Source organism: Aspergillus niger (assembly GCF_000002855.4).
Source record: "Aspergillus niger supercontig An11".
NCBI classification, from domain to species: Eukaryota; Fungi; Ascomycota; class Eurotiomycetes; order Eurotiales; family Aspergillaceae; genus Aspergillus; species Aspergillus niger.
This window is the reverse complement of record NT_166526.1, coordinates 1,959,121-1,983,755: the sequence shown is the minus strand read 5'-3', so window position 1 is coordinate 1,983,755 and position 24,635 is coordinate 1,959,121. Positions and strand designations below refer to the sequence as shown.

Below are 24,635 nucleotides of genomic sequence, written 5' to 3'. Positions count from 1 at the left end.
TGGTTTCTGTTGGTCTGCCATCGTCTGGGGCTCGTGGTGGGCTTTTGAGACCCTGCCCAAGAACTGTAATGATGTCGAAACACGTGAGTGGTCATGAGACGTATCCTACGACCCTTGAGCTCCAAAAGCGGATACATCGGTACGCGGGTAAAATGTACATGGATTTGGTCATGGTTGATCGCAGTATCATTCGAGGAGCAACAATATAGCTGAAAATAAGCTCTGGTGTGGAGTCTAGATCCGATGGTTCCATGGGTCGCGACCCGTGTCGTATACTGGCAATTAGGGTTACAACGACCTATGGTTGGCGCTTGTTGGAATACGAATAAAAGTACAGAGTGAAGCTCTTCTTGCGGTCGGCAGAGAATCGCTCGGGTTATGATCAATCTCTCCCGTCAGGTAAAAGCACTGTCAAATTGGTCAAACGTTAGCACTATCCAGTCCAATGCAATAGCACAGCATATATTGGTTACCGCCAAACTCAGCTGGCCTAGAATCCTCGTCTAGTTCGTATGCATTACACGCAATGACATATTCGTGGCGGTTGGGTGATCTAGATCATGGATATCACAACCTCGCTTCAACTTGTCTGAACCATGGCCCGAGGCCTAGCTGCTGTATGCAATAAAATCACTGACAGCAGTGACATCTATAAGGTCCCGGATCTTGCTGTAGTTGATTGAAAGTGCGTGCATAGTGATAAACATCATTCCTGAAGAGCAGAGATCGGAGTGTAGCTTTCAATCTACTACAACATGGCGGACTCCAACGAGGCCGCATTGCGGCAGATTACGACATATGCCGCAGAGCGCTATCGATTATATAACAGACTATCACAACTGCTGAAAGAGGAGCTTAAGCACCTTGTTCAGCGAGTTGCTCGACATGCTATCGTACAGACCCGACCAAAGTCCGTCCCCAGCTTCGCAGAAAAGATCTTTCGAAAGCCGCATCATGACCCTTGTGCCGAATACACAGACCTGTGCGGGGGCCGAGTCATCACGCATACAACTGATGAAGTCAAGGCAGTTGTCAGGGCCCTCAAAGATCGGTTCGAAATTGATGCAGAGAACTCGGTCGATCATACACATCGTCTCCAAGCCAGGGAGTTTGGATATCGGTCTGTTCATTACATTGTCAGATTCAGAAGGAAGGACTTCAAACCCGGGTTCGAGGAGCTCTGCGGCATGGAGAATCCTCGCGCTGAGGTACAAGTACGGACTTTACTCGAGCATGCGTGGGCAGACGTTTCCTACGAGTATGCGTATAAGCCAGACTTTCAGATGCCCACTGAGCTCCAACGTGAGGTTTACTGTGCCGCAGCCCTGCTTGAGCAATCGGACGAAGTCTTTTCACGAGTCCATAAGGGTTTATCCTTGTACATGGGCAATTATGGAACGTACATGAGCCAAGACGATATCACGAAACAGATTGACCTCCTGCGATTTGTTCTCTACACGGATCGTGCGTCGTCGTCGGAGAGGGTTGACCTGGCCGTGAGGATCGGATCTCTAGCGGTGGAGCTTGATAAGCGCAATATTTGGACCGACGCAGTCGAAATCCTATCCACTGCCGCTGCAGGCACCCCTGGCTCCGAACACCCGGCGGTCTTCCTCCAAAGGGGTGTTTTGAGATGTAACCTACATCCGCCAAATAGTACAGAATACGTCGACGGGCAGACGGATTTGCAGAAAGCAATTGACCTTGCTCCATCGGATATCGACGCTCACATCGCTCTTGCGCGCACGTTCGAAGATTGCGGGGACAACGACAGTGCACGGAGGCACTACTCGGATGCATTCTCCATCGACCCTTCCAATCCTGGAGTTCTAAGCAGATTCTTGGGTCTAGAGCTTAGTACCAATGAGTCCCCCTCAATCATCCGCTACCTTCGTCCCGTTATCAGGGGGGCCATTGCGCGATCGCACGGGCAGATTGACGTCAAGGTTAATCTCCCATGGGCTTACTACAATACGGGATTCCTCCACACGCTTCTAGAGGAGTGGGAGCCCGCCTTAACTTTCTACTGCCAGGGACTGAACATAACCAACACCCAATATGTGACCACCAAATCTGCCAAGTTATTGAGGTCATTGGAATCGGATGCAGTGCCCGAGGGACTGCGGTGGACCGCACAACAAGCACAGGTACTTATAAGTCTATTCTCAAAAAAATTTGGAATGAAATTAGACACGCCATACGACTTCAAGGCTATCACCGGGCCGGTAGTGATAATATTGGGACCAAGGACGGATCTGGATGAGCATTCCAGTCAACTACATGAACGCATACTCCGTCCTTTCCTTCTCCAGTTTAGAGGCACTCTCATAATTGAGGGAGTAACCTCCGGCATAAGCAAGGTTATTGGGAAGGTATTCAGTGAGAATCGCAGCCTTTCTGGCAAAATCGAGCTAGTGGGCTATGTGCCTCGTGGTGTCCCCTACAACATACCCAACGATATATGTCACTACAAAAGGATTATCACGGTGGATGAGAAAGACTACTCTCCGCGGCTCCCGCTGCAAAAGTGGTCCGACATTCTACGATCAGGGATTGATACTGCCAAAGTGAGGGTTCTCGGTATTGGGGGTGATAGGGTCTCGGGCTTCGAATATCTCATGGCTCTTGCACTTGGAGCAGAGGTTGGCCTTCTAAAGGGGAGCTTGGGCAAAGCAGATCAGATATTAGACGATGAGAGCTGGAAGCATTCGAAGGGCCTTTTCTCACTGCCCCAGGATCCAATGACAGTTTCTGTCTTCCTCGCTTTAAACTCCGGCAGGATGGAAGATCGCTATCGTGATGACATCGCCAAGGCTATACACAAGCATTACCGAGACGATCAGCGAAGTTTACTAGCAGCCAACATGGCATCATGGGACGACCTGAGCGAAAATTTAAAGGAATCAAATCGTCTTCAAGCGGACCATATTGCCGATAAGCTGCGGCTCATGGGATGTGAGATTCGGCCAAAGCCGGCAGGATACGTTCACCCCTTACTCCGACGCCTGAGTGAAGAGGAAATTATCAGAATGGCAGAGCAGGAGCATGCGAGGTGGAACTGCGAGCGCTTGAGGGATGGATGGGTTTGGGGACCAGAAAAGGATATTATGGGCAAGAAAAGTCCGTACATCGTGAGCTGGGAACAGTTACCGGATGAGGTGAGAGGATGGGATATTCAGGCTGTTGCACGAATCCCTCAGCTCTTGGCAGACGTTGGGCTTCAGATCCAGGATATTGGTCGTTAAGCTGTGGGTACTTGCTTGTAGGTTGAATTGTTGGAGTTTCATTGTATGACCTTCTTAGTATGGACCAGAATGAATGTCAGTTTCCTGTACGCAGGACTTGCCAATTGCTCAACAACAGCAATGTTCGAAAGCACAGGTACCTCTCAAATGATGAACATTGACATCATCTGAATGCAGATAAGAACAGGTAGGAGGGTAACGATCACAGCTTTGTTCAGCTTGGCGTACAATATCCGAAATCAGGACCGAGATAGACGGGATGATGTTTTGCAAAGGATGTGTGTTTTATCATCTCGTGTCATTTCCTTTTATTATGACAATAGTACTCACTGCTGGAGGATACACTATAGGTAGAATGGCAAACCAAGCATGCCGTGTGGGATTATATTGGACTAGACCTATAGAGCAGTAACTAGGCTACGCTATCATTGCAGCGTAACATTATCAGTTATAATCGAGATGATATTCTTGTTCTTCTCTTTCCCTAACACTGGTCGGTATTCCTGGATTACAAAGGTTATATTGCAGCCTGCCAGACGATGGGACCCCTTCCCGTATACCATCTGACGTCATAAAAGAGATATGGACATTGAACGGGATACTTAATATCGGCATTATTGATATTTCACTAGTTGATGACGAGAAAGACAGTGTGGGAGCCTTTCAGGGCCTCGGTCAGAGACTCAGGAGAGCCAAGATCGGCCTGGATGAGCGGGGAGCGACGACTGTCACCTTGGACAAGACAGAAAGCCAATATTCAGACACAGGAGCTTGTGACATTGCACACCAAATGTCAAAAAGGATGTTAGTCGAGTTGAGAACCGTATTGCAGACTCCGATTCCAAATTCCAATCCAGCCGACAGCTCCTGTTCCAGAATAAAGGCCATGTGTACCGCCTCCTTTATGTCACGCTTGAAACGCTCCGTGGTCGATCAGAATCGGTCTTGCAAGTGGTTCGAGGTCATACTCGATCTTCTTCCAACGTCCATGTTGATCAGGTATTCGAGCCCTGTCTGGCATAATGCCGATTGGTGCCCCTACTTGATGCGCTGGGTTGGAGGTCTTTTCGAGGAAAAATATGTGGGCGCATAATGAAGACAGTGGGCCAGGGTCAGGCCTGAGATTGATCCTCCGACTATTATGACTTGAAGAAATTCACTTTTATCCATCAGAGTTAATCTAAAGCATAGGGAAAAATAAACTGAATCAGTATGTAGCTTGGTAAGCATTGACAACGGGGGTAATAATCGTAGTTTTCCCGCCCCGCATTTTCATGCTCAAGTGGAACACATCTGCGGACTGCCTAAGTAGTAAGATGATCTGTCGGCGTCTGAACAACCCCAATTTCGAGTGCATTTGCATGTTTGCGCGGGTTTTAAGGGACAGTGGTATGAGAAAGTGCGGTGTGGAGGAAATGCGACCAGTGTGGCGGTAAACGCCTCCGAAGCTTGCCATCCCCTCTCTGCGTCTACTTCCTGTGAAAACGATGTATATTCAATACAGATTTACACCACTTGGCTAATTGTTACTTGCGATCTTCCGAGAAGCATTGGCGTAGATAATAGTCGACTGGGTCTCTTACACTGCCTCGCCACTCCCCGGACTGGGCAGATGGACGCGATAGCTTGCCCCAACACACAAATACTTTTTCTATATTGGCGATTCAGTTTGAGCTTCATTGTACTCCGTCCTAATCAGTAGCTCCACAGCTTCTGCGTATAGCTAATTATCTATGACTGCAATTAATCCATTCGGAGCAATTCTGCGCGCGGATGTACTCTCGGCGTTTCAAACAGTCCAATATGTATTACCCTGTACGATCGGGAACCGAACCTAATGGGTAAATGCGTGTTACGGGCCTTCTATGACGTCGAAGCACTTCAGATGGTATTTCAAATGCACTAATACATGCCGAAAATCCTTTGTTTGACCGACACCATTCCTCAATGAGAAGCTCGGAGTAGAGACCTTATCATGCTTGCTGAAGTTGATGACCTCGAGCTCCATGTTATCGTCAACGACGAACTCCACCCGATCTCCTCAAGTCCCAATGCAGCTGTAAAATTGGCAAAGCAGGTTTATGGGAATTCCCTCATGCTGGTAAATTCGTGGACGGAGCGTGGTGGGGCCACTATGGAAATGCGCATGGACAACATCTGTTGTGCCATGCATGGGATATCTCTACTCCTTGTAAGCCTATCCTTCGTGTCTTCGATCCTAGCCCCGAAGGTGGCATCTGGGCAAGAAATACTCGACGACTCAGAACCGAAATCGACAATATTGAGCATGTTGCGCTTTCACATTATCACCCAGACCATTTCGGCGGGCAGAAAATGCAAAACCCTGAATAAAGGCCATAATTGGGGTATGAAGGAGCTGACTCTGTACTGGCAGGCGGACTGGTCAAGGCCATTGAATTAATTAGTAACAGCAACAAGTTTTATTCCACACAAGTAGTGGTCGATGTTGACCCAGATCGATCTGCATCCCGCGGAGCACAGGCCGACCAACCAATCTCCCTTGAAGCAGACCCTTCTTTTGCAGAGCTAGAAGCCGCTGGAGCCACTGTAACCCCCTCACGCCACTCTCACATCTCGGAGCTTATGCACTTGTATCCGAAGCAGTTGAGGGGAGGGGATGATAAGTCAAGTCAGAGAGCCACGCTACAACCACTTGCCTGGAGATCCCCCGCATTGACAGGAAAGGTGGCCAGATTGTCGGCCGAAACGACAAAAATAATAGCTATTCCCCGATACATGCGGGGAAATGCGATAACCAAGACATTGTGCACGACTACTTAAGAGGGACTAAGGGCACCTACTTGGTAGATCACAATACATACCCCGTTACCCCCGGATCTTGTCTATAACTTCAACACCAAGCAGATATGGATCAAACCTGTACGAGCATGACTGCATTACTTATTGGCGATTCTAACAGAACACGGCCAAACTCTTTCCTTCTCTCCCATCTTACTCGCAGAGGCGTTGGCCCTGGTATGATTATCGTACTTCCTGATGGCCTTTCAGGTCAGCTAATCGAGGATCACTCTGCCCCTCCGCCTTCCGTAAAGTGGGCTGAGGAGGGATATACTGTCATCCAGATATGTGAATCTGCCCTCAGCCAGGAAACCGTGTTGTGCCAGGCGGTAGAGGAATTGGCGCAACATGACAAGTGCACGCCAAACGACATTATTGGTCTTATAGGTGAGGCTCTCACTCTAGCCCTCGCACTCAGGACTATTGCTTATTGAGACCGCAGCATATGGCTTTCATCTATGGGAAGGCCTGAAATCTCTTCCCGGCATCGAGAGAATCACGGCAGCTGTTGTGTACGCGGCAGCAAGCAACGCAACTCAATTGATCTCAAGCGGCATTCCCACAATGTACCATCTAGCTGGGAAAGCGGATACACCATTACAAAGAGCATTCAGTACAATGCAATATGACTATCCAAACATAGAAAGCCAGTTCTTTGCCCTCCCAAATTCTACCGCATTCGATTATGCCACGGAGGGAGTCTCACATACGCGAAGCTTGACCTTCCTAAAAAAGCACATGAATGGCCCATTCTTCGACCTAGAGGTTATCTGGGAAGAACATACTTATTTTGAATTCGACAATCGATCAGTTGAGCAAACAATGGCAACAATGGTGCAAGAGCCCTATGTGAATCATATCCCAACGGTTAGTAGCATGTAACCCAGTCATTAGTGTCTCAATTCAACCGGCTGACGGATTGTCTGAAGATGACGGGCGGGATTGGCCGTGATGAGCTCACCAGATTCTATCGCGACCATTTCATTTTCAACAACCCCCCAGATACCAAGAATGAATTGATAAGTCGGACTATCGGTATTGATCGGGTAGTTGATGAGTTTATAATGACTTTCACACATGATTCTGAAGTCGATTGGTTGTAAGTGATACCTTCCCATGTCCTGCATTATACATTCGTAATTATTTATACCGCTGTGCTGATGTACCTTCCAGAATCCCTGGGATCCCACCAACCGGCCGCAAGCTGGAGATCCCGTTCATGGCAGTGGTCAATATCCGAGGAGATCGCCTTTACCACGAACACATCACCTGGGACCAAGCCACTGTCCTCAAGCAGCTGGGCCTTATGCCAGAGTTTCTACCATTTCCATATCCACTTACTGGTGGGAAGAGGCCGGCCACGGAAGAAGCTTTGAAGTTCGAGCACCGGTTGCAGGGGCTGAGACAGCAGCAAAAATGCGTCATAAGAGCTCTGTTCCGTCAAACGAATTGTTCGAGGGGTCCATCCGGGAAGTTTGATTTTGTGCCTCTATTCGATTATGCCCTAGAAAGGATTGTCCCTAATCTAGTCCAACAAGTGACGCTGTTGCTGCTTAGGCGAACGTTATTTCTTCAAGAATCAATTCTCGTCACACGTGTTGAAGAATATACACTTCTTTCCAGACTAGACATCGTGAGGTTGCTAGGAGGACTGAATCTATGCATCAAAAATAATAGACCTATCTTTGCTACCCCAGTTAATTGTGTGTGAAATAGAGACTTTGCAGTTATAAGCATGGGCCATCGCATACTTGCGGCCCCTACGATCTTGTATTGCCAGATCGACTTAGCCACTGTTTTGAGATATGTCCTACACAAAGAATGAGAAATTTGTATCACCCTGTTGTTATGGAGCCAGCCGTCTACAAATTCTACGCACGATTTTCTAGCGGAAGAGGAACTCTCGGAACCTAGCCCTCTTTGTTCGGTAGACCGAGCGGAAGTAGAAGAATATCAGGGTCGGCACAGACCACATGCGGATCAGCCCGAATGTTCCTGAAAAGAGAGAAATGAATAGCCCCCCCACCCCCAAACAAAAAAAAAGAAAAAGAAAAACACAAACATAAGACCTAAGATATGTTTGAACATTCTTTACTATACATACAGTTTTTTGAGTTGTGTTTCTCGCTAGTACGTCGAAAAATACTGTCGGTCCAAGATGTTCGGCTTTCCGAAGGAACTTCCGGCCGGTATGCTCTGGCTATGTTCCGGTCAAGGCCGCCATTCATTCATCATTATATGATAGGCTAGTAGCTTGGTTTCAAGTACCTAATGGGCTTCATGCAAAGTTTGATTGTTGTTTGACTATTACTAAAATGAGGGTTCAGGAGTGGTCTCGAACAGACACAATTGTGGTAGGCTCTCATTCAAATAATGTACCTATCCAGTTCCATTCTGCACCCGGATAAATAGACGTCATATTCAATTCATTCACGCTGTTAACAATACTTGCGATGAAAGAACTAATAAGAGACACAGCCTTTGGGAAGCTCGTCCGAATCTTGAGCGGTCGGCGGCTCTTGCTGTACCCTGAAGAACGAGACCTGGAATTATCCTTCATGCAAGAACCGCCTGATGTCGCGGCTAAAGAGGAGGTCGCTTTGCCAGAAATTACTCGCAATGAAAGCATCATTGTGCCCAATAGATTGGAAACTATCATGTCTCAGGCGTCTTACCGGTCACACCGAGGATCCTGGCCGGTACCTGCTCCTCAAGACAAAAGGCCTATAATCGTAGGGTGGAGACCAGGTGATAGTGAGGTATTATGCTTATCATTCGCGTGTATTATTCAGGGTTCCAGAGACTGACAGGTGATAGAATCCGCAAAACTGGAGTACTGTCAAAAAGTTCCTAGTCAGCTGCCTAGTATGGATCTTGACTTTTGCAATCTACATCGGCTCGGCTATCTACTCACCAGGCATTCCCGATGTAGCGGAACAATTTGGAGTCAGCAATGTAGCTGCCACTCTGGGCCTTACACTGTTCGTGCTAGGCTATGGCATCGGTAAGATCATTGACGGCCTCAGAAATAACACTACAACTCACTAACACTTGAATTATCTGTCAGGCCCCATGATATGGTCGCCTCTTTCTGAGCTTCCCATGGTTGGAAGAAGTCCAATCTACGTGCTGACGCTTTTCGTGTTTGTATTCCTCAACTTCGCAGTCGTATATGCGAAAAATTTTGGGATGTTACTGGCATTTCGCTTTCTGACTGGATTAATCGGCTCGCCAGCCCTAGCAACCGGGGGCGCTTCAATGGCAGATCTATGGAGCCCCAGGGCTCGCGACTATATGATCGTCATATGGGGTGCATTTGCCATCGCCGCACCAGTTCTTGGGCCCCTGGTTGGTGGATTTGCTTCATCTGCCAATGGTTGGACGTGGACAATCTGGCAGTTGATCTGGGTCTCTGGGCTTGCTCTTGTTTTACTATTTTTCTTGTTGCCGGAGACTTATGGTCCAAACATTCTTTATCGTCGCGCACGGCGGATGCGCCAATTGAGCAAGTTAGATGTTTACTCCGAGGCCGAGCTTGAGCTTCGCCAAATTCCATCTACGGTATGCTATCGGTATGCAGTTCTTCTTTCCTAAGCCAGCGCTCACAAAATATTAGGATATCGTGTATGAAGCTCTAGTTCGTCCATTCCAATTGTGCTTTCTAGAGCCAATAGTTCTCGTCATGAACGTCTACATCTCCCTCGTTTACGGTATCCTCTACATATGGTTCGAGGCTTTCCCTATCGTCTTTCAGGAAATTCATGGATTCAATTCGGGTGAAAGCGGAATGTCGTTCCTAGGAGTTATAACAGGTACTGTAGCTTTTGCTATCCCGGGCTACTTCACATGGAAATACTTCTACCAGTCGAAGCTGCTTGGGGACAGCGACGAGTCATTCCCACCAGAATATGAGCTACCTCCAGCCTGTGTAGGCAGCATCTGCTTACCCATCTCTCTATTTTGGTTTGGATGGACCGGTAACTTCGAGTCTGTTCACTGGATAGCCCCGATTGCTGCTGCGGCGCTATTCTCAGTGGGTGGATGCTTGATCTTTAACCCGATATTTTGCTACCTGGCCCGTGCCTATCCAAGGTATGCAGCATCGGTGCTTGCCGGCAACGACTTCATGCGTTCGTCGTTTGGAGCCGGCTTTCCCTTGTTCGCAGCTGCTATGTTTCATCATCTTGGGGTAGGTTGGGCTTGTACGTTGCTGGGCTGTTTGACCTGTCTTTTTGTGCCATTTCCATTTGTTCTTTACTGGCGTGGGAAGCAGCTCCGCTTGAGGAGCAAGTTTGCGCGGCATGACATTTGAAATAGAGTCTCCGTTTCGCAGCGAGCCATATAGTATGGAGGTTGATTACACTTGGCCAGGAGGGCCAGGCTTGCTGAAATTACACTCTTTCGATGAATGTTGAGTCTTGCAGCATTGTTACTTCCTGTCTATCCCGCCCCTCCTTATACCCCTCCTGTGGGCTTTGATGGCATCTTGGTTTTTGTCCTGGTTAGTGATAAATGGTTGGATATTGTCGCAATGTAGACTGAGAAATAGCTATTGCTGACGATACTACTAGTGAATGCCAGTCAACGTAACACTTCATTGTGACAGAAAGCTAATACTAATACCAGTATTCATGATGGTTAGGGCTAGTAGCTGCTGAAATATATTTATCCGGGTCTCCTCACCCCCCAAATCATATAATGAGTGGCATGAAGGACGATTCTAAAGCTAATTTCGATAGGAATTAGCTTCTCTCAATCCATAAAGAAGAGCAAAGTAACATATGTAAGCATGTCGTTCACGACTTAGGGTGGAAACTCTTGTCGCTCCATAATGTCAGGAATAAATCCAGACATGCGAGAGGATCAAGTTATTGATGCTGAGAAATTTCAAAACGTTATGCCTTTATTTTGATATGATACATTTAGCAAAAAGTGAATTCGATAATTCAACAATTGGCCTGCTGGCCCAATGGTAAGGCGCTTGACTACGGATCAAGAGATTGCAGGTTCGAGTCCTGCGTAGGTCAATATTTTTTCTTCCTTTTTTTTTTGCCACCCCCACGTCCGGCCTACACTAATTCGTGTGGCAATAGCCGGACAAACACCGGATACCACTAGAGCAGCGAGTTCATTAATCGCAAACCCCGAAAAAAAGCAACAGATCGATAAGCAAGGATGTTGGTGGTAATCATTCCAAAGTGCAGATAGCCGAAAAATGTGATGATCATAGATGTTTCTCCATTCATTCCAAGGTGCAAATAGCATTGTTCCCACCGGTTTCGCGGTCTCGACTGGCCTGCAACATGTTTTGTTGGTACCCATCAACTATCGTGCATGATATTTTCCCAACTCGCTGCCAATTAGGTCTGTTCAATGATCCGGTAAACCCGCACGTGGCGCATTGTAGTAGATGCGTGAGCTTACCCAACGTGCAGACCAAACAGCACCGCTCGAGCCTTCCATTGGCCATATATCTTCTGGGGCTGAAGGTCGCATGAGGAGCTGAATGGTCATGTTGCATATTCCAATCCACCCGTGCATGATCTATGGAACATAAAACAAGTTTCGGGATTTGGTACGTTCACTCGTCACGGACATTTTCTCGTGGTGTAATGGGGCCCCCATTCCTATGTAAGCATTCAATTTTCCATTTGGCTGACGAGTATGGCAACGCCTGGGCATTCACCAAGAGTCAACGGCCTTTCCTCTTGCCCCCCAGGCTCACATTTCAAGGATAGTCATTGACGACCATGTCTTTCGTGGGGATTGTTTCTGGCTCTAGAAGCTATTTACTGCTTGGTGTCGCGCTTGTCATATACTGCTTATGGCATGCGATCAGGCAGTGGAGTGGTAGACATGTTCATGGTCGAGAACCCCCTTTAATTCCTTACTGGATACCAGGCAAGTAGTTGGGCTACAGCCATGCTAAACACATCTCTTTTCGAAAACATCGCTAAGTGTATATAGGCGCCGGCCACACCTTCTCATTCTTAAGGAATATCGAGAAGACGATAGACAACGCAATGTAAGGGTTCTTCGGAGCGAGTGTAGAAGTTCCGATCTCACCGAAGCCTTAGGCCATACCTCAAAACTGAAGATACCCCGTTCCGCCTGCACGTCGGTGGTCGATCACTATACGTGGTCCAAGATGTACGATTGATATCGGAGATACACAAGCAAACCAAACTGATAGGCAACGACCATTTCCTTGACATCCTGATGGCAGCATCTGGTGTCCCGGGTCCAACAAGAGCTCGCCTTTGGTCCACGATAACTGCCAAGAGGCAAGAGCCGATCCCTCGCGCAATCACAGAAAATGTGCGAAGAGGTCTGCGAGCACAGCCGCAGAATAATCCTCTTACTTTAACCATACTTGCACAGATGGATAAGACTCTCACCCCTTTGGCTGCCTCTGATTCACTGCGAAGATCCCTTGCTGAGCCGGGAAAGGTTTCATTGTTCAAATGGACTGTGGATGCCTTTACCGTGACGGTTAGTGACGGAGCCTTTGGAAAAGTGTGTCTGGACATGTTTCCAGAGGTGGTAGATACCATGTTCCTTCTCCAGACGAATATTTATTCCATTTTCACGAGACGTCCTAGAATACTTGCCCCAAAGGCTTATGCTGCCAGCGACAAGCTAGCGTGTATTCTTGCCAAATACTTTGCCCTGCCCACAGAAAAGAAGTTGGACTGTGCAGAATTCGTGACTATGACCGAAGATGAAATCCGCGCGGCAGCTGTTACAAAGGAAGAATTGGCTATGATGTATGTCTGGGTTTTCTGGGGGTGAGTGTGTTGCCCATCTATCAGTACTGGGAATGTTATCACTAAACCAAACCATACAGCATGCTCGACAATCCATCCACTGCCGCATTCTGGGTCTTGTGCAGAGTTCTTTATAACCCAGAGCTATTAGCTACGATTCGAGAAGAATGTGAAGAGGCATTTGAGAGAAACAAGCCCGTGGCACCGTCCGAAATCCCAGCACGGCTAGAGTGCTGCCCAATCCTCAAGGCCACCTTTGAGGAAACTATGCGTCTCCACTCCGGCACACACGTATTCCGTCATATTTCTGAAAATACAGAGATTGGTCCGTATCGCCTACGGAAGGGCTCAAATATTCTTATCCCCTATAACCGCATCCAAGTGAGTAAAACTCATTGGGGCCCTGATGCAGAGGAGTTCAAACATCGGCGCTTCCTCGACAATCCGGGACTCGCGAACTCGCGGTATTTCAGACCTTTTGGGGATGGCACCCATCAGTGCGGAGGCAAAATAATGGCACCTCAGCTTGTGATGTACTTTGTTGCTATTGTGGTATGTCGGTATGACGTGGGCATACCTGGTGGGATTGAGAATTGTCCGTTTCCTAGAGTTGATATTCCCAAAGGGAGGGCGACGGTGCCAATGCCGGTGGCGGGTGATGTGCCTCACGTTACGATTACACCACGCAAAAGAGATGGCTGATGCTGGGGATTACAATATGTTCTCGAGCATTTGAAACTAGTATATAAGTCTTCTTTTGGTTTATAGTCACTGCCAGGAAATAAGAAAATCAATGCGAACATAGTAACTCGGTGGTAGGGAGCAATACAAATAGAGAGTACAGACGTCACACCTAGTTAAACATTTTCTACCAGTTTGACTTCTAATCGTATATCTGACTTTTTTCACCACGTGTCCTTCCGGCTAGATATGCATACATTAAGTTCCTTCAGCTCAGTGCTCCTTCTTTGCTTGGTTAAGGCGTAGGTTAAAGTTTCACCAGCCTCAGAAAGATAACACTTGAATGCAAGAAACTTTGCTGCAGGTCTACCTTGATTCATTTTATCGGGCCCGATTGCCACACTACTAAGCCTGGTTGAACAGCTATCCTGCATACCTACCTGCACTCTTCAGCACGATCTTCACCGCTGCTCCAATCAGTCATAATTGCTGCGCGCAGATCATAGCCAATTCATCAGATGATCTGCCTTGCATATGATCTGCGCGATCGATTTCAGATTCCACTGTACTCATGGTGGATTTCTATTGGCTGACCGTCAATGGAGCTCGGCTTCGATAGGTCTACAGCTGTCGGTAGCTGCAGAACTATTGATCGGAGAAGCTGAAGAATACTATCATGTGTAACCACATCATGACGACTATATTTGCTTTCTCGATTATTACATATTTGCCTCTACGGATGATTAATGATTAGTCGCAAGTTAGGGACAGAGCTTGTGGTTCTTCGATTCACCGTCTCCTCTCATCGCATATCTTGTCACCTAACATAAACTTTTTGGCTCACAACAATACTTCTGTATCTGGGATCGAAAGTTCTATTTTACTTTGTTTGCAATGGAATCGAAGGAGTCTGGACGTTCCAGTCCCCAGCAATACCAGCATGATACTGTTGCTGCTGCTCCAGCTCCGCCAAATGGAGGGGTCGCTGGCTGGTCTACTGTCTTTGCCTCCTTCCTACTCTTCGCCATTACCTATGGATACTCGTCTGCGTTTGGGGCCTTCCAGGCGTATTATGAGTCTGACTTGTTGCGCTCCAGTTCCCCATCACGCATCGCCTGGATAGGCACCATCCAAGGGTTCTTCATGATCTCCACGGGTGTTCTTGCCGGGCCACTGTTTGATCAGGGATATCTGCACGCGCTAATGACTGTCGGCTGTTTGCTGAACGTCATTGGGTTCATGATGCTGAGCTTATCTACAGAGTATTATCAAGTGTTCTTATCACAGGGTGTTTGTAGCGGCATAGGCTGTGGCTTGATCTACGTACCCGCCCTGTCACTGGCTTCCACCCTTTTCACCACACGCCGCAGCATTGCCGTCGGCCTATTGTCATCTGGGGCCAGCATTGGTGCGTTATCCTGATCGGCAAATACCCGCTTCCTATGCACACTCACTCACCACACTTGTACCCAGGTGGAACCGTCTTTCCAATTCTTTTTATCCGGCTGCAGCCACTGATCGGGTTTCCCTGGACAGCACGCACCTTGGCCTTTATCCAGATAGCCTGCTCCTGTGTCGCCGTCCCGCTGCTGATAGCCACGACCAATCCAAAACCCAGTCCACCACGCCAGCTCATCCACTGGCATGCATTGAAGGAGTGGAGCTTCAATGCCTACGCATTTGTCAACTTTCTCTTCTTTGTGTCCTACTTCGTCCCGCTATTCCTCCTACCTTCCTTTGCCCAGTCCACACTGCACACTTCAGCAGACCTGAGCGTCTATATAGTTTCGATATTCAATGCGAGCTCCAGTATCAGCCGTATAGGCTGCCCTCTGCTGGTTTCTCGTTTCGGCCCGAGTAAGGTATTGTATACTAGCATGGCTGGTTGTGCAGTCATCCTCTTCGGCTGGACAGGCGTTCACACAGTCGCCGGATGCATTGTCTTTTCTGTCTTCCTCGGGATTTTCACCGGCAGCTTTATCGCCGTTACTCCGGTATTGATGGCTCATCCGGTCATTTCGCCTACCCCATCGGTCATTGGGACGCGTATGGGCATGCAGTGGTTTGCTGTTAGTTTGGGTGCGTTGATTGGTGCGCCTATTGGTGGTGCTCTCGAGGGGTACGGTGGAAGCAATGGATTCTTGGGTATGCAATTGTTTAGTGCAATGGTGATGGCTTTGGCAGCTACAGTACTGCTAGTGCCCATGAGGGCGATTTGGCGGTATAATCACGCCCAACACGTTGTCTAGTTCGGTTTCCGTGGCTGGCGGAACTAAGGGGCGGCTTATGGGGTGTGTATATAATCACTTCTACTCTGGGTTCAGATCCGCCTTAGCATCTGGTTCAAAACCTGGGGTCTGAGTGGTAAGATGGTAGAAACAGGTTTTCGCTGCCAGTCAAAAATGCCTGTCCGAGTGCCGCTAAGCGAGCCTATATATATTCCCTACGGGGGCAGAGGCAATTGTGAAAAGGGAATAGAAGAACTATTTGTTATGACCATTATGATACAGTTTCATAGAACGAAGTGCATTAGATGCATTATAGATTCTTCTAGGGCTCACAGGATTCATAATCTGGGGTTCTATAAAACTTAATCAGACGTATTTGACTTTCCTATACCTCATGGATGCTTTCGACAAAGCAAGAAATATTAGCTTCTTAAAGCTAAAATTGAAGAAATATTCAACAAGCATGGCCGGATGGTGTAGTTGGTTATCACGTATCGTTAACACCGATAAGGTCCTGGGATCGAGCCCCAGTCTGGTCATTCTTTTTTGAATCAAACTTTTTCATCCCGCGCCGAGCAGGAGCTGGCCAAGAATCATTTCTGTATCGACTCTCAGCTCATTTTTTTTTTGTCTTTGTTCCATTTTCATTCTAGTTTGACAACTTCCTGGTGACTGTGCTATTGACATCGCTAGGTATTTTATCTACCTCCAGCATGGAATGCGCAACGAGACACCTGAATTGCACCATCTTCTTTACTATACAAACACCCGGCAGAACCCCCACCAAATACCCCTCACCGCCCACCCAGCAGAGAAAAATGACAGTTTTTATTTTTAGTAAGATCAGGCAGGAACAGCTGAAATGCCCATCCCCTCATCATTACTCCGCATCTACAGCCAGATATTCAAACCGGCAAAGACCATAAAAATGCCACTCATCTCCAACTTCCAGCTCCCCCCTTCGGCGAACCTCCTCGAGGTCCCCACCGACAAGAAACTGTTCCTCGCCTTTATCTCGTCCGCAGATCCGGCTACCGGACAAGCGTGGTGTCCGGATGTCCGTGCCGCATGGCCTAAAATCGAAGAAGCGTTCTCCAGCGAGCAAGGTCCGCAGGTTGGTGTTGTTGAAGTGGGACAGAAGCCCGAGTAAGTTATTCATTTATAACCTACTTATGTATATATTTATCTTATGCTGCACATCAACTTAGAGTTCTTGCTAATATACATCTTTTTCGGTTTATGTAGATGGAAAGACCCACAAAACGCTTACCGGACTAAATGGAATGTGAACAACATTCCTGCACTGGTACGGTATGAGTCTGTGAACGGGGAGGTTGTGGAGACGGGAAGGCTTGTTGAGGGGGAGATTCTAGATCAGGAGAAGTTGGGTCAGTTTGTTGGATCGAGGTGAGGAGGTTGCATGTATCGTACTAGTATGATGATATGAATTCTTTTGACTGCGACCATTTATTTGCATAGTGATGGAATTGTGTCAGGGTTGCGTGTGAGAGTGCGCTTGCATGTCATGTGCCATGTATAAGCCTGAGTTGGGATAAGTAGTTGACTCCTCAACGGATTCTGAAATGATAGGCTATGACTCGATAGAGAGGACTCATGGGGAGAAGCCAGGTCTTCTTCCAGCGAACCAATGTAGTGATGGGAAACGTTGATATGGTCCGTCCGGAGCAACATACCCCGCAACAAAATCGACCCGGATCCCAACACCACAGATTGATCAAAGCGAACTAGGTTAGCCAATGGGAAGAGAGTCCAACAAATCATCACTCTGCGTCTACTAGTACTAGTATGTCTAGAGGAAGTCAACATCGCGTTAAATGCAGGGCTAACCTAGTTTTGGCTACTGTCCCACGGTACCTTAGATAGAGTGACGTAGCGTACCTAAGCCATCCAGTCTAAGGAAAGGACCGCAACCTTAATATAGTCAAGATATGTTATTAAGGTTGCATGCGCAGGCGCCTGGGCCTTTCGGGGATGTCCGAATAGTTGCATATATCTGTGGCAGTTTGGGGTCGGACGGTCGGGTGAAAGTAATGTTAAGGTATGATACGTGGGGAGGGAAACCTCAGATAAGGATGATGCTGGAGACGGTAGGACACGGAGGATGGGTTTTACTGGCTTGGAGAGGCAATCTATGCTGCTGTTTTCATAGATGACGCCCAGAGTGCGGTCCGTGACATTCCGATGTATCTACATTTCACCCTAGAACGGGTCCTGGCTAGGGATGTTACATTCTGTGCTTCAGCAATACTCTATGGGACACTAATGCTTAAATAGGTACGGTAGTCATGCAGGTTTGTAGCAAAATGTGAATGTGCTCTAGGTTAACTCTGTCTGTCCAGAAAACTGTCCATCCTGATCTGCTATACCTAACATCTCGGCACACCAACCATGTCATCCGGTACTGATGAAGAGCGTGAGCGTACTCACTAAATCATTAGCTCTTATTTCATCGGGCCTAAAGCGGGAAACCTCAAATACTTTCAGGAGAACATTATAACTATTCTCGACGAACTGGGAAAGGCTAGACTCGCTTACTTTCCTAACGATGAAGTAAGTAGCCTAGAATGACTGAGAAAATTCGCGAGCAGATAACTAAGTTGAGAAAGCCATTCATACCAGAAGAGGTTAGGGAAAAGGACCTATACAACTTGATCGTGACGAACTTCAGCGAGGTGGTAAAGAAAGTTGCCCACCTGATGGGACAACAGTCAGTTCCCTTCTGGTCGCCGAGATATGAAGGACATATGTGCACCGACTTGACCATGCCATCTCTGCTGGGCTATTTCATGGCCATGTTGTACAACCCAAATAATGTTGCCCTTGAAGCCAGCCCGTTCACAACCTATGCGGAGATTAAGGCGGGGGAGCAGCTCTGCGAGATGTTTGGGTATAATATTGACCCCAACATATCACCCCAAGGCTGGGGCCACATTACTGCTGATGGAACCATCGCCAACTTGGAATCGATTTGGGTCGGTATGTATGCGAATACCGCCCTAAGGTCGTGCCGGGTACTAATTTGGATGTTCAATAGCCCGCAATCTGAAATACTACCCATTGTCGCTCTACCTTGCCATCAAAAAGGGAAAGTTGCAGTTCCTGGCTGGCAAGTTCTGGATTGAGAATTGCAAAGGTGAATTCAAAGTTTTCGAAGAAATGACTGCATGGGAGCTTTTAAACCTTCGGCCCGAAACTGTGCTTGGCATTCCACAGCGTCTATATGATTGCCATAATATCTCCAATGACTTCCTAGATGAGGCGATGCTGGACTATAATATCCAAAACATCAGCAAGAGTCAGCTGGAAGAGAAATTCATGGGGACTGATATTGTCAACGACGTGAAGTTTCCATTCAGGTATATGGTAGGAAAGACTCGCCATTACTCCTGGCCCAAGGGCGCCGGTAAGTGAGCCCCCACATTTGATTGCACTAGAGCTCACTGTGAATGGAACAGCTATCGCTGGTCTCGGCTCCGACTTCATGTATGGAATCAAAGTAGACCTAGAGGCGAGACTCGACACCAAAGAACTGAGAAAGGAGCTTCAAAAATGCTTCAACGAAAAGCGACCCGTGTATGGGGTTGTTGCTATCATGGGATCAACTGAAGAAGGTGCCGTGGACAACCTGCAGGAGATTGTGAAGATCCGAGATGAATTCCGAAAGAAGGGAATGTCATTCCTACTCCATGGTGATGCTGCATGGGGTGGATATTTCGCCACAATGCTACCAAGAGGCAAAAAGCTGGAGAAACAGGTGGAAGTCCTTAAGAAACAAACAACTTCCAAAGGTTTTGTCCCAGCTTTGACACTAAAGAAAAGAACAGCTGAGGACCTCAAAGCCCTCAAACATGTGGACTCTATTACAGTTGACCCTCACAAAGCCGGTTATGTGCCATATCCGGCGGGAAGCTTGGTGTACCGTGACGGTCGAATGAGGTTCCTGGTCACTTGGACGAGCCCTTATTTATCTCAAGGAAATGTTGACTCGAGCATGGGAATTTTCGGGGTGGAAGGAAGGTGAGTCAAGTGCAGCACTGAGCCGCTCCGACTTCCTATGAGACTAATGTTCGCGCAGTAAGCCAGGAGCTGCAGCCATGTCAACGTGGCTCTCGAACAAAACAATCGGACTTGATCAATACGGCTATGGAGCGCTTCTTGGAGAAGCAGCGTTTACTAGTGCGAGAGTAAGCAATAAAATCTGAAAATAAGAGCACCAGCTAACAGCCATATTTAGCTATCAGCGTATTGGGCCGCGATAGGAGACGAGAATGACACACCTGATAGAATGTTCATCTGCGTCCCACTGAATCGACCACCCGGAGAAAACGGAAATGGTTACTTCTCTACAGAAGCCAGAAAGGAAAGAGATCTCATTCGAAAGAAGATCCTAGGAAAGTCAAATGACGATATTGCTGCAGCGGACGAGGATGGAAAGCTGATGGAATTGCTCCGAGAATTAGGGTCGGACCTGAACATCAATGCATTTGCTTTGAACTGGTACGACGAGAAGGGGAACCTGAACAAGGACCTGGAAGAGGCCAACAATTTCATGAAGAGGGTTGTCGATAGATTCTCTGTTAACTCTTCAGACAGTAACCCGACTGCGCGCCCGTTCTACTTGACATCGACGGAATTCGAGCCAGAGTTGTATGGTGCATGCGCGCAGGACTTCATGCAACGACTAGGGGTGAACAAGATGCCACAAAACCTGTTCGTATTGCGAAATGTCGTCATGAGCCCTTTCCCCACAGATATGAAATTCATCGACGAATTGATGCAAGTGTTCAAACAAGTGGTTAAACAGGAAGTCATTGTCAGTCGGGAACGCAACAAACGGGGCCACCAGCAGGCATCATTCCTTATGCAGGGTACCGACGAGCTGTTTTTGGTTTACCAGCCCTCTTTCCATGAAGCTACCAAGAGGGAACAAATCATCATGACTGCCGATATATGGCACACGGATGATTACCGGAATTTGAAAAGAAGCGGAAAATACAAGCAGATAACCCTGAAGTCAAATCAGAACATAGACCTCGAGGGGAAGATTAGACTATTGGCACGAAAGAGTCGAAAGATGACACCGTGTGGAAAGATAGAGGAAGACGGCCAGGTTGACTCTGAGAATCACAGCCTGGGCGATAAAGAATCGGACACACGAGAAGAAGACACTATTTCCTATTTTTCTCACTTGACGGACTCTAAGGAAAAGCCAGATCCCCGATTGTGCTTCCTGGGACACATCTATGCAGATGGCAAAAGGTAGATTCCACCCACCTAAGTATGCTGAAGCTTGAAGAAGCTGACCCGAGGGTAGGAGACTGTACACAGGTGTGACACTGAAGAGGCTAGTGAAGAGCCGACCTCTAAATCTACGGAATTGTGATGAGGAATACCCAAAAAGCTTCACGCCATTCTACCTCTACGGCACAGATTCACAAGCCCACATTAGCCATATGCTGCTCCGAGCCCCCAATGTGTCACTCACGGCGGACAACGTACACTTTGATCAAGCAACGAAAGACAAGATCAAAGATAAGCTTTCCAGTGGCCTTATTCTGGGCTTAATAGATTATCCTGAGGTGGCCATGCAGCCTATTCATGAACCCCTGCCTGAAGAGTTCTTTTTCCGCAAACGCTCGACCGGCCTGCGTGTGAAGGTGTGGGAGGATCCACGTAAGGCGTGGACGGAGGGCCCAGGATTGCTTGGTAATCTTGGTACGGCCATTGCTGAAGGTACCATGAGATTGGGCAATGAAGTGCAGGTGGATGCGGAGACCGTCAACTATGACCCTAATGGATCGGTGCCTCCTGATCCTAGCGGCTGGCAGCAAGAGTTTGATAAGATTGAAAGCGTATTGAGCACAAACTGGCCGGCTGAGTTGACTGTGCGAAAAAGTGACCCTAGCGGCTGGCAGCAAAGGTTTGATGCGATTGGAAGTGTATTGAACACGAACTGGCCGGCTGAGCTGACTGTGCGAGCAAAGGGCTTACCTAATTGATGCGCGGAGTCTTTCTTTTGATTCTCTGTGCCTCTGAAGAAGCTTAGGCTTCTGTTATTGGGTCCTGTTTGCGTCTATGATTTAGATAGACAAGAATGTCCACAAGTACCTGGAGGGCGCCAAATCAGAGCTTTATCACTACGAAAGAGGAAACACCATTTTGAATTGCATGAGAATCAACTCGTGGCTTATATATCTCAGTACATTATAGTCAAATATCAATGTCACACAATAACCTTCCGTCAAGTGGATCAAAAATGTTCCAGCTACTTTCCGCATCTGTGGTGGAACTTAAGCCAGATAACCGCACTTCCCGCTCAGCTGTATGACTAGTACCGGGCTGATCAGTATATCTGCATTCCAATTCAAATGTCATTTTGATGTGCCTGGCAAATCCGAAAAGCCATATTGTCCCCGGAATCCTCAAACATCGCCGCCACGGCTTGTATTTCCTCTAGAGCCGCTACAAAGTTTTTCTCAGACTCAATATCTATTATAGTGACGCCTTGGAGAACGGATAGATATCCGAGGCGCAATATCACCGCTGCCATTCCCCTAGGCGCATTTTCCATCATGAACAATCGGAAAGCTGCGTTATAATACCACCTGGCTTCGCCAACAGAGCTGACATTAATAAGAGTCTCAGCACCTCTGCTTACCAGTGAAGCGAACTATCAGTTATACTTTCTTCTAGAAATAAACTCCAGTCTTCTGGACAGCGCGACAAGCCAGTTACCAAGTACCAATTCAATATTCCAAAAACAGACCGTGGCATTAGTTTCCTCATTATATACTCAGATACTCTCAAGGATTCTCGTGGCCTTCTCCCGCTGACACGAGCAGAGAAACAACTTAACTCTTTCATTCTCTAGACTTGATAATCACGCGGATGTGTGCCCAATTTAGTAAGTTAATTGCAATCTGCCTCTGAGACGGAGAGCAGGGTTTGCCTGTTCCTTGTGGAAAAGCGATCTTTTTAATCTGGACTTAGGCAAGGTGTTGACATTTATACCTATGCCTATTTGAAAGTTCACATTCATGGAATACCACAGGGTCAGTAGTCTGTATAACGGACAAGTCTGACGAGCGCGAACACCACACTTGAAAAGTTTAAGCTTGTCGAATCTGTATTAGTTGTCCCGGGCGTGTCCACTCCCGGTATCTGGAAGAAAGTCATAGTTTATGGTGTTAGCCACATAAATGTATGTATTTGCCATGAAGCGAAGGGCGGGGTCGCCATGTCCAAGACTATTTGCTCATTCACAACCCTGAAATGCTCCCAGACAGTTACCTTGCAGGGTGTGGATGATCCCGCAACTGATGAGAGCAGCAGCGAGGCTTGCCCCCCTACAGATGGGCTTTACGTGCATGAATCTTGAGCAATTTCAAGGGCGGCTCTGAAACCTCTGCAATCGAAATATAGAGTAAAATTATCAAGAACATGCAAAACATTCCGTAGGACCGGATAGCTTTTCGCAACATCGGGGACCTGCAGTGAGATCGAGTCCATACTGAAAACTGGTCGCTGAGGTTCAGAAGTTTTGAATCGCGTGCTTAGTACATTTCAGGTGGTGGTTAGTAGAAGCGAACAAGGTATATGTAGACCTTAGTACGAGGAAGGTAGCCCTTGTGCTGAAAGGGAGGGCCGCAGACTATTTTCCGGAAAGTAGCAGTGATCTTTGTGATACACCTGCAACAAAACCGGGCGGCCTAGACGCTAACCCACGTCTCTTGACATACATAGATACTTCCCTTCATGTTTGACACGCTTTTAGATGAGTCGAGGCTGCGGCGATGTTCTTCCTAAATTCTGTTCCCCCGCGCAAACCAGGTATCTCTGGACGACATGGCATTCTACGTGGTCGCTCCTATACGCTCGGCGGACTAGACTTCGGTCTAGGCCTCGAAAGACTGCCAGTCCAGTAGCCAAACAACGTTCCGAGAGGGGGAGAGGTCGACGAGAGATTGGTGGCTGTTGTAACCAGCTGGCCTGTAGACATTGGGCATTTGAGGGAACCGCCTGAAGAAAACGAACGTCGTAGGTCCAGGAGGACACGTAGTGCTCAGTCTAATCTGGAGCAACTGATTGATAATATTTCAAGTGCCTGCTATCGCACTATCCGTAACATACCCAGGTCAGTCTCCGTCCGCTACGAATTCGACGGTCCATATAACAATTAGGCCAGTTAAGAACCAGATGCGGTTCCAGATGTCCCCGGGCAAGCGATCAAGTACTGAAAATGTTGGCAAATGATGATGGTCAATTTAGGCATCTAACCTATGTCTTCGGACATTTGATCTACTATTATATTTTTTGTATTTAATTCGCCAGCAAGGCCGCATGTATTGTTCCTTGATGGTCTGGTTTGGTCACCAAGCGTGTTACAGTAGCATGGAGCCACACACAGCAGACTGGTTGTCCTTAAAAGTAGCTTTGAGATCTCAAATGAAATATTGACTTTGAAAGAGCCCGTGATGGCCGTACACAATAATTAGACGGGTGGTCTGCGGAGCCAGTCTCTTCAGTCCTGGGGCAACGAGTTCCCTGTACGAAGTTAATGACGTCCGGCAAACCATTCCACCCAAACTGTTCCACATGACCGTTAGCAACACCAGCACCAGACAGGGTGTCATAACTATCAGGTGCTATGGCTCCATGAAGGCCTTGGCATGACGCAACATCCCCGAAGCAAGGGAGAAAAATAAAAAAAATAAAAGAAAAGGGGGAAATAAGATATCTGTGTTACCACTGTACGCCAATTTTAACTCTGCGAATCGAGGTTCGAAAAATTGGGTTATACTTAGTTTTACGCTTTCTTCAAACCACGGACCAATCGTCCCCCAAGGCCCATGGACGCTAACACAAATAGGTTC

At 47.6% G+C, this 24,635-nt stretch overlaps 10 protein-coding genes and 2 non-coding genes across 12 annotated transcripts; 11 read left to right on the top strand and 1 right to left on the bottom strand.

The window, feature by feature from the left end:
* Window positions 1-755: 755 nt before the first annotated feature.
* An11g08350 (uncharacterized protein) lies at window positions 756-4,338 on the top strand (the record flags this gene model as incomplete). Its single annotated transcript, XM_059750445.1, has 3 exons — window positions 756-3,158; window positions 3,489-3,523; window positions 3,774-4,338. The coding sequence occupies 3 exons, from the start codon at window positions 756-758 to the stop codon at window positions 4,336-4,338; spliced, it is 3,003 nt and encodes a 1,000-aa protein (XP_059604349.1).
* Window positions 4,339-5,220: 882 nt separating this feature from the next.
* On the top strand, window positions 5,221-6,047 carry An11g08340 (uncharacterized protein; the record flags this gene model as incomplete). The annotated part of the gene is made up of 2 exons (XM_059750444.1): window positions 5,221-5,611; window positions 5,641-6,047. 2 exons carry the CDS (start codon window positions 5,221-5,223, stop codon window positions 6,045-6,047), a joined length of 798 nt encoding a protein of 265 aa, XP_059604348.1.
* Window positions 6,048-6,154: 107 nt separating this feature from the next.
* On the top strand, window positions 6,155-7,798 carry An11g08330 (uncharacterized protein; the record flags this gene model as incomplete). The annotated part of the gene is made up of 5 exons (XM_059750443.1): window positions 6,155-6,452; window positions 6,484-6,899; window positions 6,953-7,164; window positions 7,239-7,698; window positions 7,763-7,798. The coding sequence occupies 5 exons, from the start codon at window positions 6,155-6,157 to the stop codon at window positions 7,796-7,798; spliced, it is 1,422 nt and encodes a 473-aa protein (XP_059604347.1).
* A 720-nt stretch (window positions 7,799-8,518) lies between these two features.
* On the top strand, window positions 8,519-10,639 carry An11g08320 (uncharacterized protein; the record flags this gene model as incomplete). The annotated part of the gene is made up of 6 exons (XM_059750442.1): window positions 8,519-8,824; window positions 8,883-9,069; window positions 9,133-9,626; window positions 9,682-10,267; window positions 10,490-10,566; window positions 10,637-10,639. The coding sequence occupies 6 exons, from the start codon at window positions 8,519-8,521 to the stop codon at window positions 10,637-10,639; spliced, it is 1,653 nt and encodes a 550-aa protein (XP_059604346.1).
* A 381-nt stretch (window positions 10,640-11,020) lies between these two features.
* On the top strand, window positions 11,021-11,092 carry tRNA-Arg (ACG). The gene has a single exon. It is a non-coding gene; the product is annotated as a tRNA-Arg (tRNA).
* A 215-nt stretch (window positions 11,093-11,307) lies between these two features.
* Window positions 11,308-11,579, bottom strand: An11g08300 (uncharacterized protein; the record flags this gene model as incomplete). The annotated part of the gene is made up of 2 exons (XM_059750441.1): window positions 11,308-11,361; window positions 11,490-11,579. The coding sequence occupies 2 exons, from the start codon at window positions 11,577-11,579 to the stop codon at window positions 11,308-11,310; spliced, it is 144 nt and encodes a 47-aa protein (XP_059604345.1).
* Window positions 11,580-12,284: 705 nt separating this feature from the next.
* An11g08290 (uncharacterized protein) lies at window positions 12,285-13,534 on the top strand (the record flags this gene model as incomplete). The annotated part of the gene is made up of 2 exons (XM_059750440.1): window positions 12,285-12,832; window positions 12,913-13,534. The coding sequence occupies 2 exons, from the start codon at window positions 12,285-12,287 to the stop codon at window positions 13,532-13,534; spliced, it is 1,170 nt and encodes a 389-aa protein (XP_059604344.1).
* Window positions 13,535-14,407: 873 nt separating this feature from the next.
* An11g08280 (uncharacterized protein) lies at window positions 14,408-15,762 on the top strand (the record flags this gene model as incomplete). Its single annotated transcript, XM_001394758.1, has 2 exons — window positions 14,408-14,921; window positions 14,987-15,762. 2 exons carry the CDS (start codon window positions 14,408-14,410, stop codon window positions 15,760-15,762), a joined length of 1,290 nt encoding a protein of 429 aa, XP_001394795.1.
* Window positions 15,763-16,206: 444 nt separating this feature from the next.
* On the top strand, window positions 16,207-16,280 carry tRNA-Val (AAC). Its single transcript has one exon. It is a non-coding gene; the product is annotated as a tRNA-Val (tRNA).
* A 389-nt stretch (window positions 16,281-16,669) lies between these two features.
* On the top strand, window positions 16,670-17,152 carry An11g08260 (uncharacterized protein; the record flags this gene model as incomplete). The annotated part of the gene is made up of 2 exons (XM_001394757.1): window positions 16,670-16,887; window positions 16,987-17,152. The coding sequence occupies 2 exons, from the start codon at window positions 16,670-16,672 to the stop codon at window positions 17,150-17,152; spliced, it is 384 nt and encodes a 127-aa protein (XP_001394794.1).
* Window positions 17,153-18,326: 1,174 nt separating this feature from the next.
* Window positions 18,327-21,761, top strand: An11g08250 (uncharacterized protein; the record flags this gene model as incomplete). The annotated part of the gene is made up of 6 exons (XM_001394756.3): window positions 18,327-18,738; window positions 18,797-19,165; window positions 19,218-19,779; window positions 19,838-19,946; window positions 19,997-21,021; window positions 21,077-21,761. The coding sequence occupies 6 exons, from the start codon at window positions 18,327-18,329 to the stop codon at window positions 21,759-21,761; spliced, it is 3,162 nt and encodes a 1,053-aa protein (XP_001394793.3).
* Window positions 21,762-22,999: 1,238 nt separating this feature from the next.
* An11g08240 (uncharacterized protein) lies at window positions 23,000-24,435 on the top strand (the record flags this gene model as incomplete). The annotated part of the gene is made up of 4 exons (XM_059750439.1): window positions 23,000-23,125; window positions 23,547-23,683; window positions 23,747-23,896; window positions 24,279-24,435. The coding sequence occupies 4 exons, from the start codon at window positions 23,000-23,002 to the stop codon at window positions 24,433-24,435; spliced, it is 570 nt and encodes a 189-aa protein (XP_059604343.1).
* Window positions 24,436-24,635: the final 200 nt, after the last annotated feature.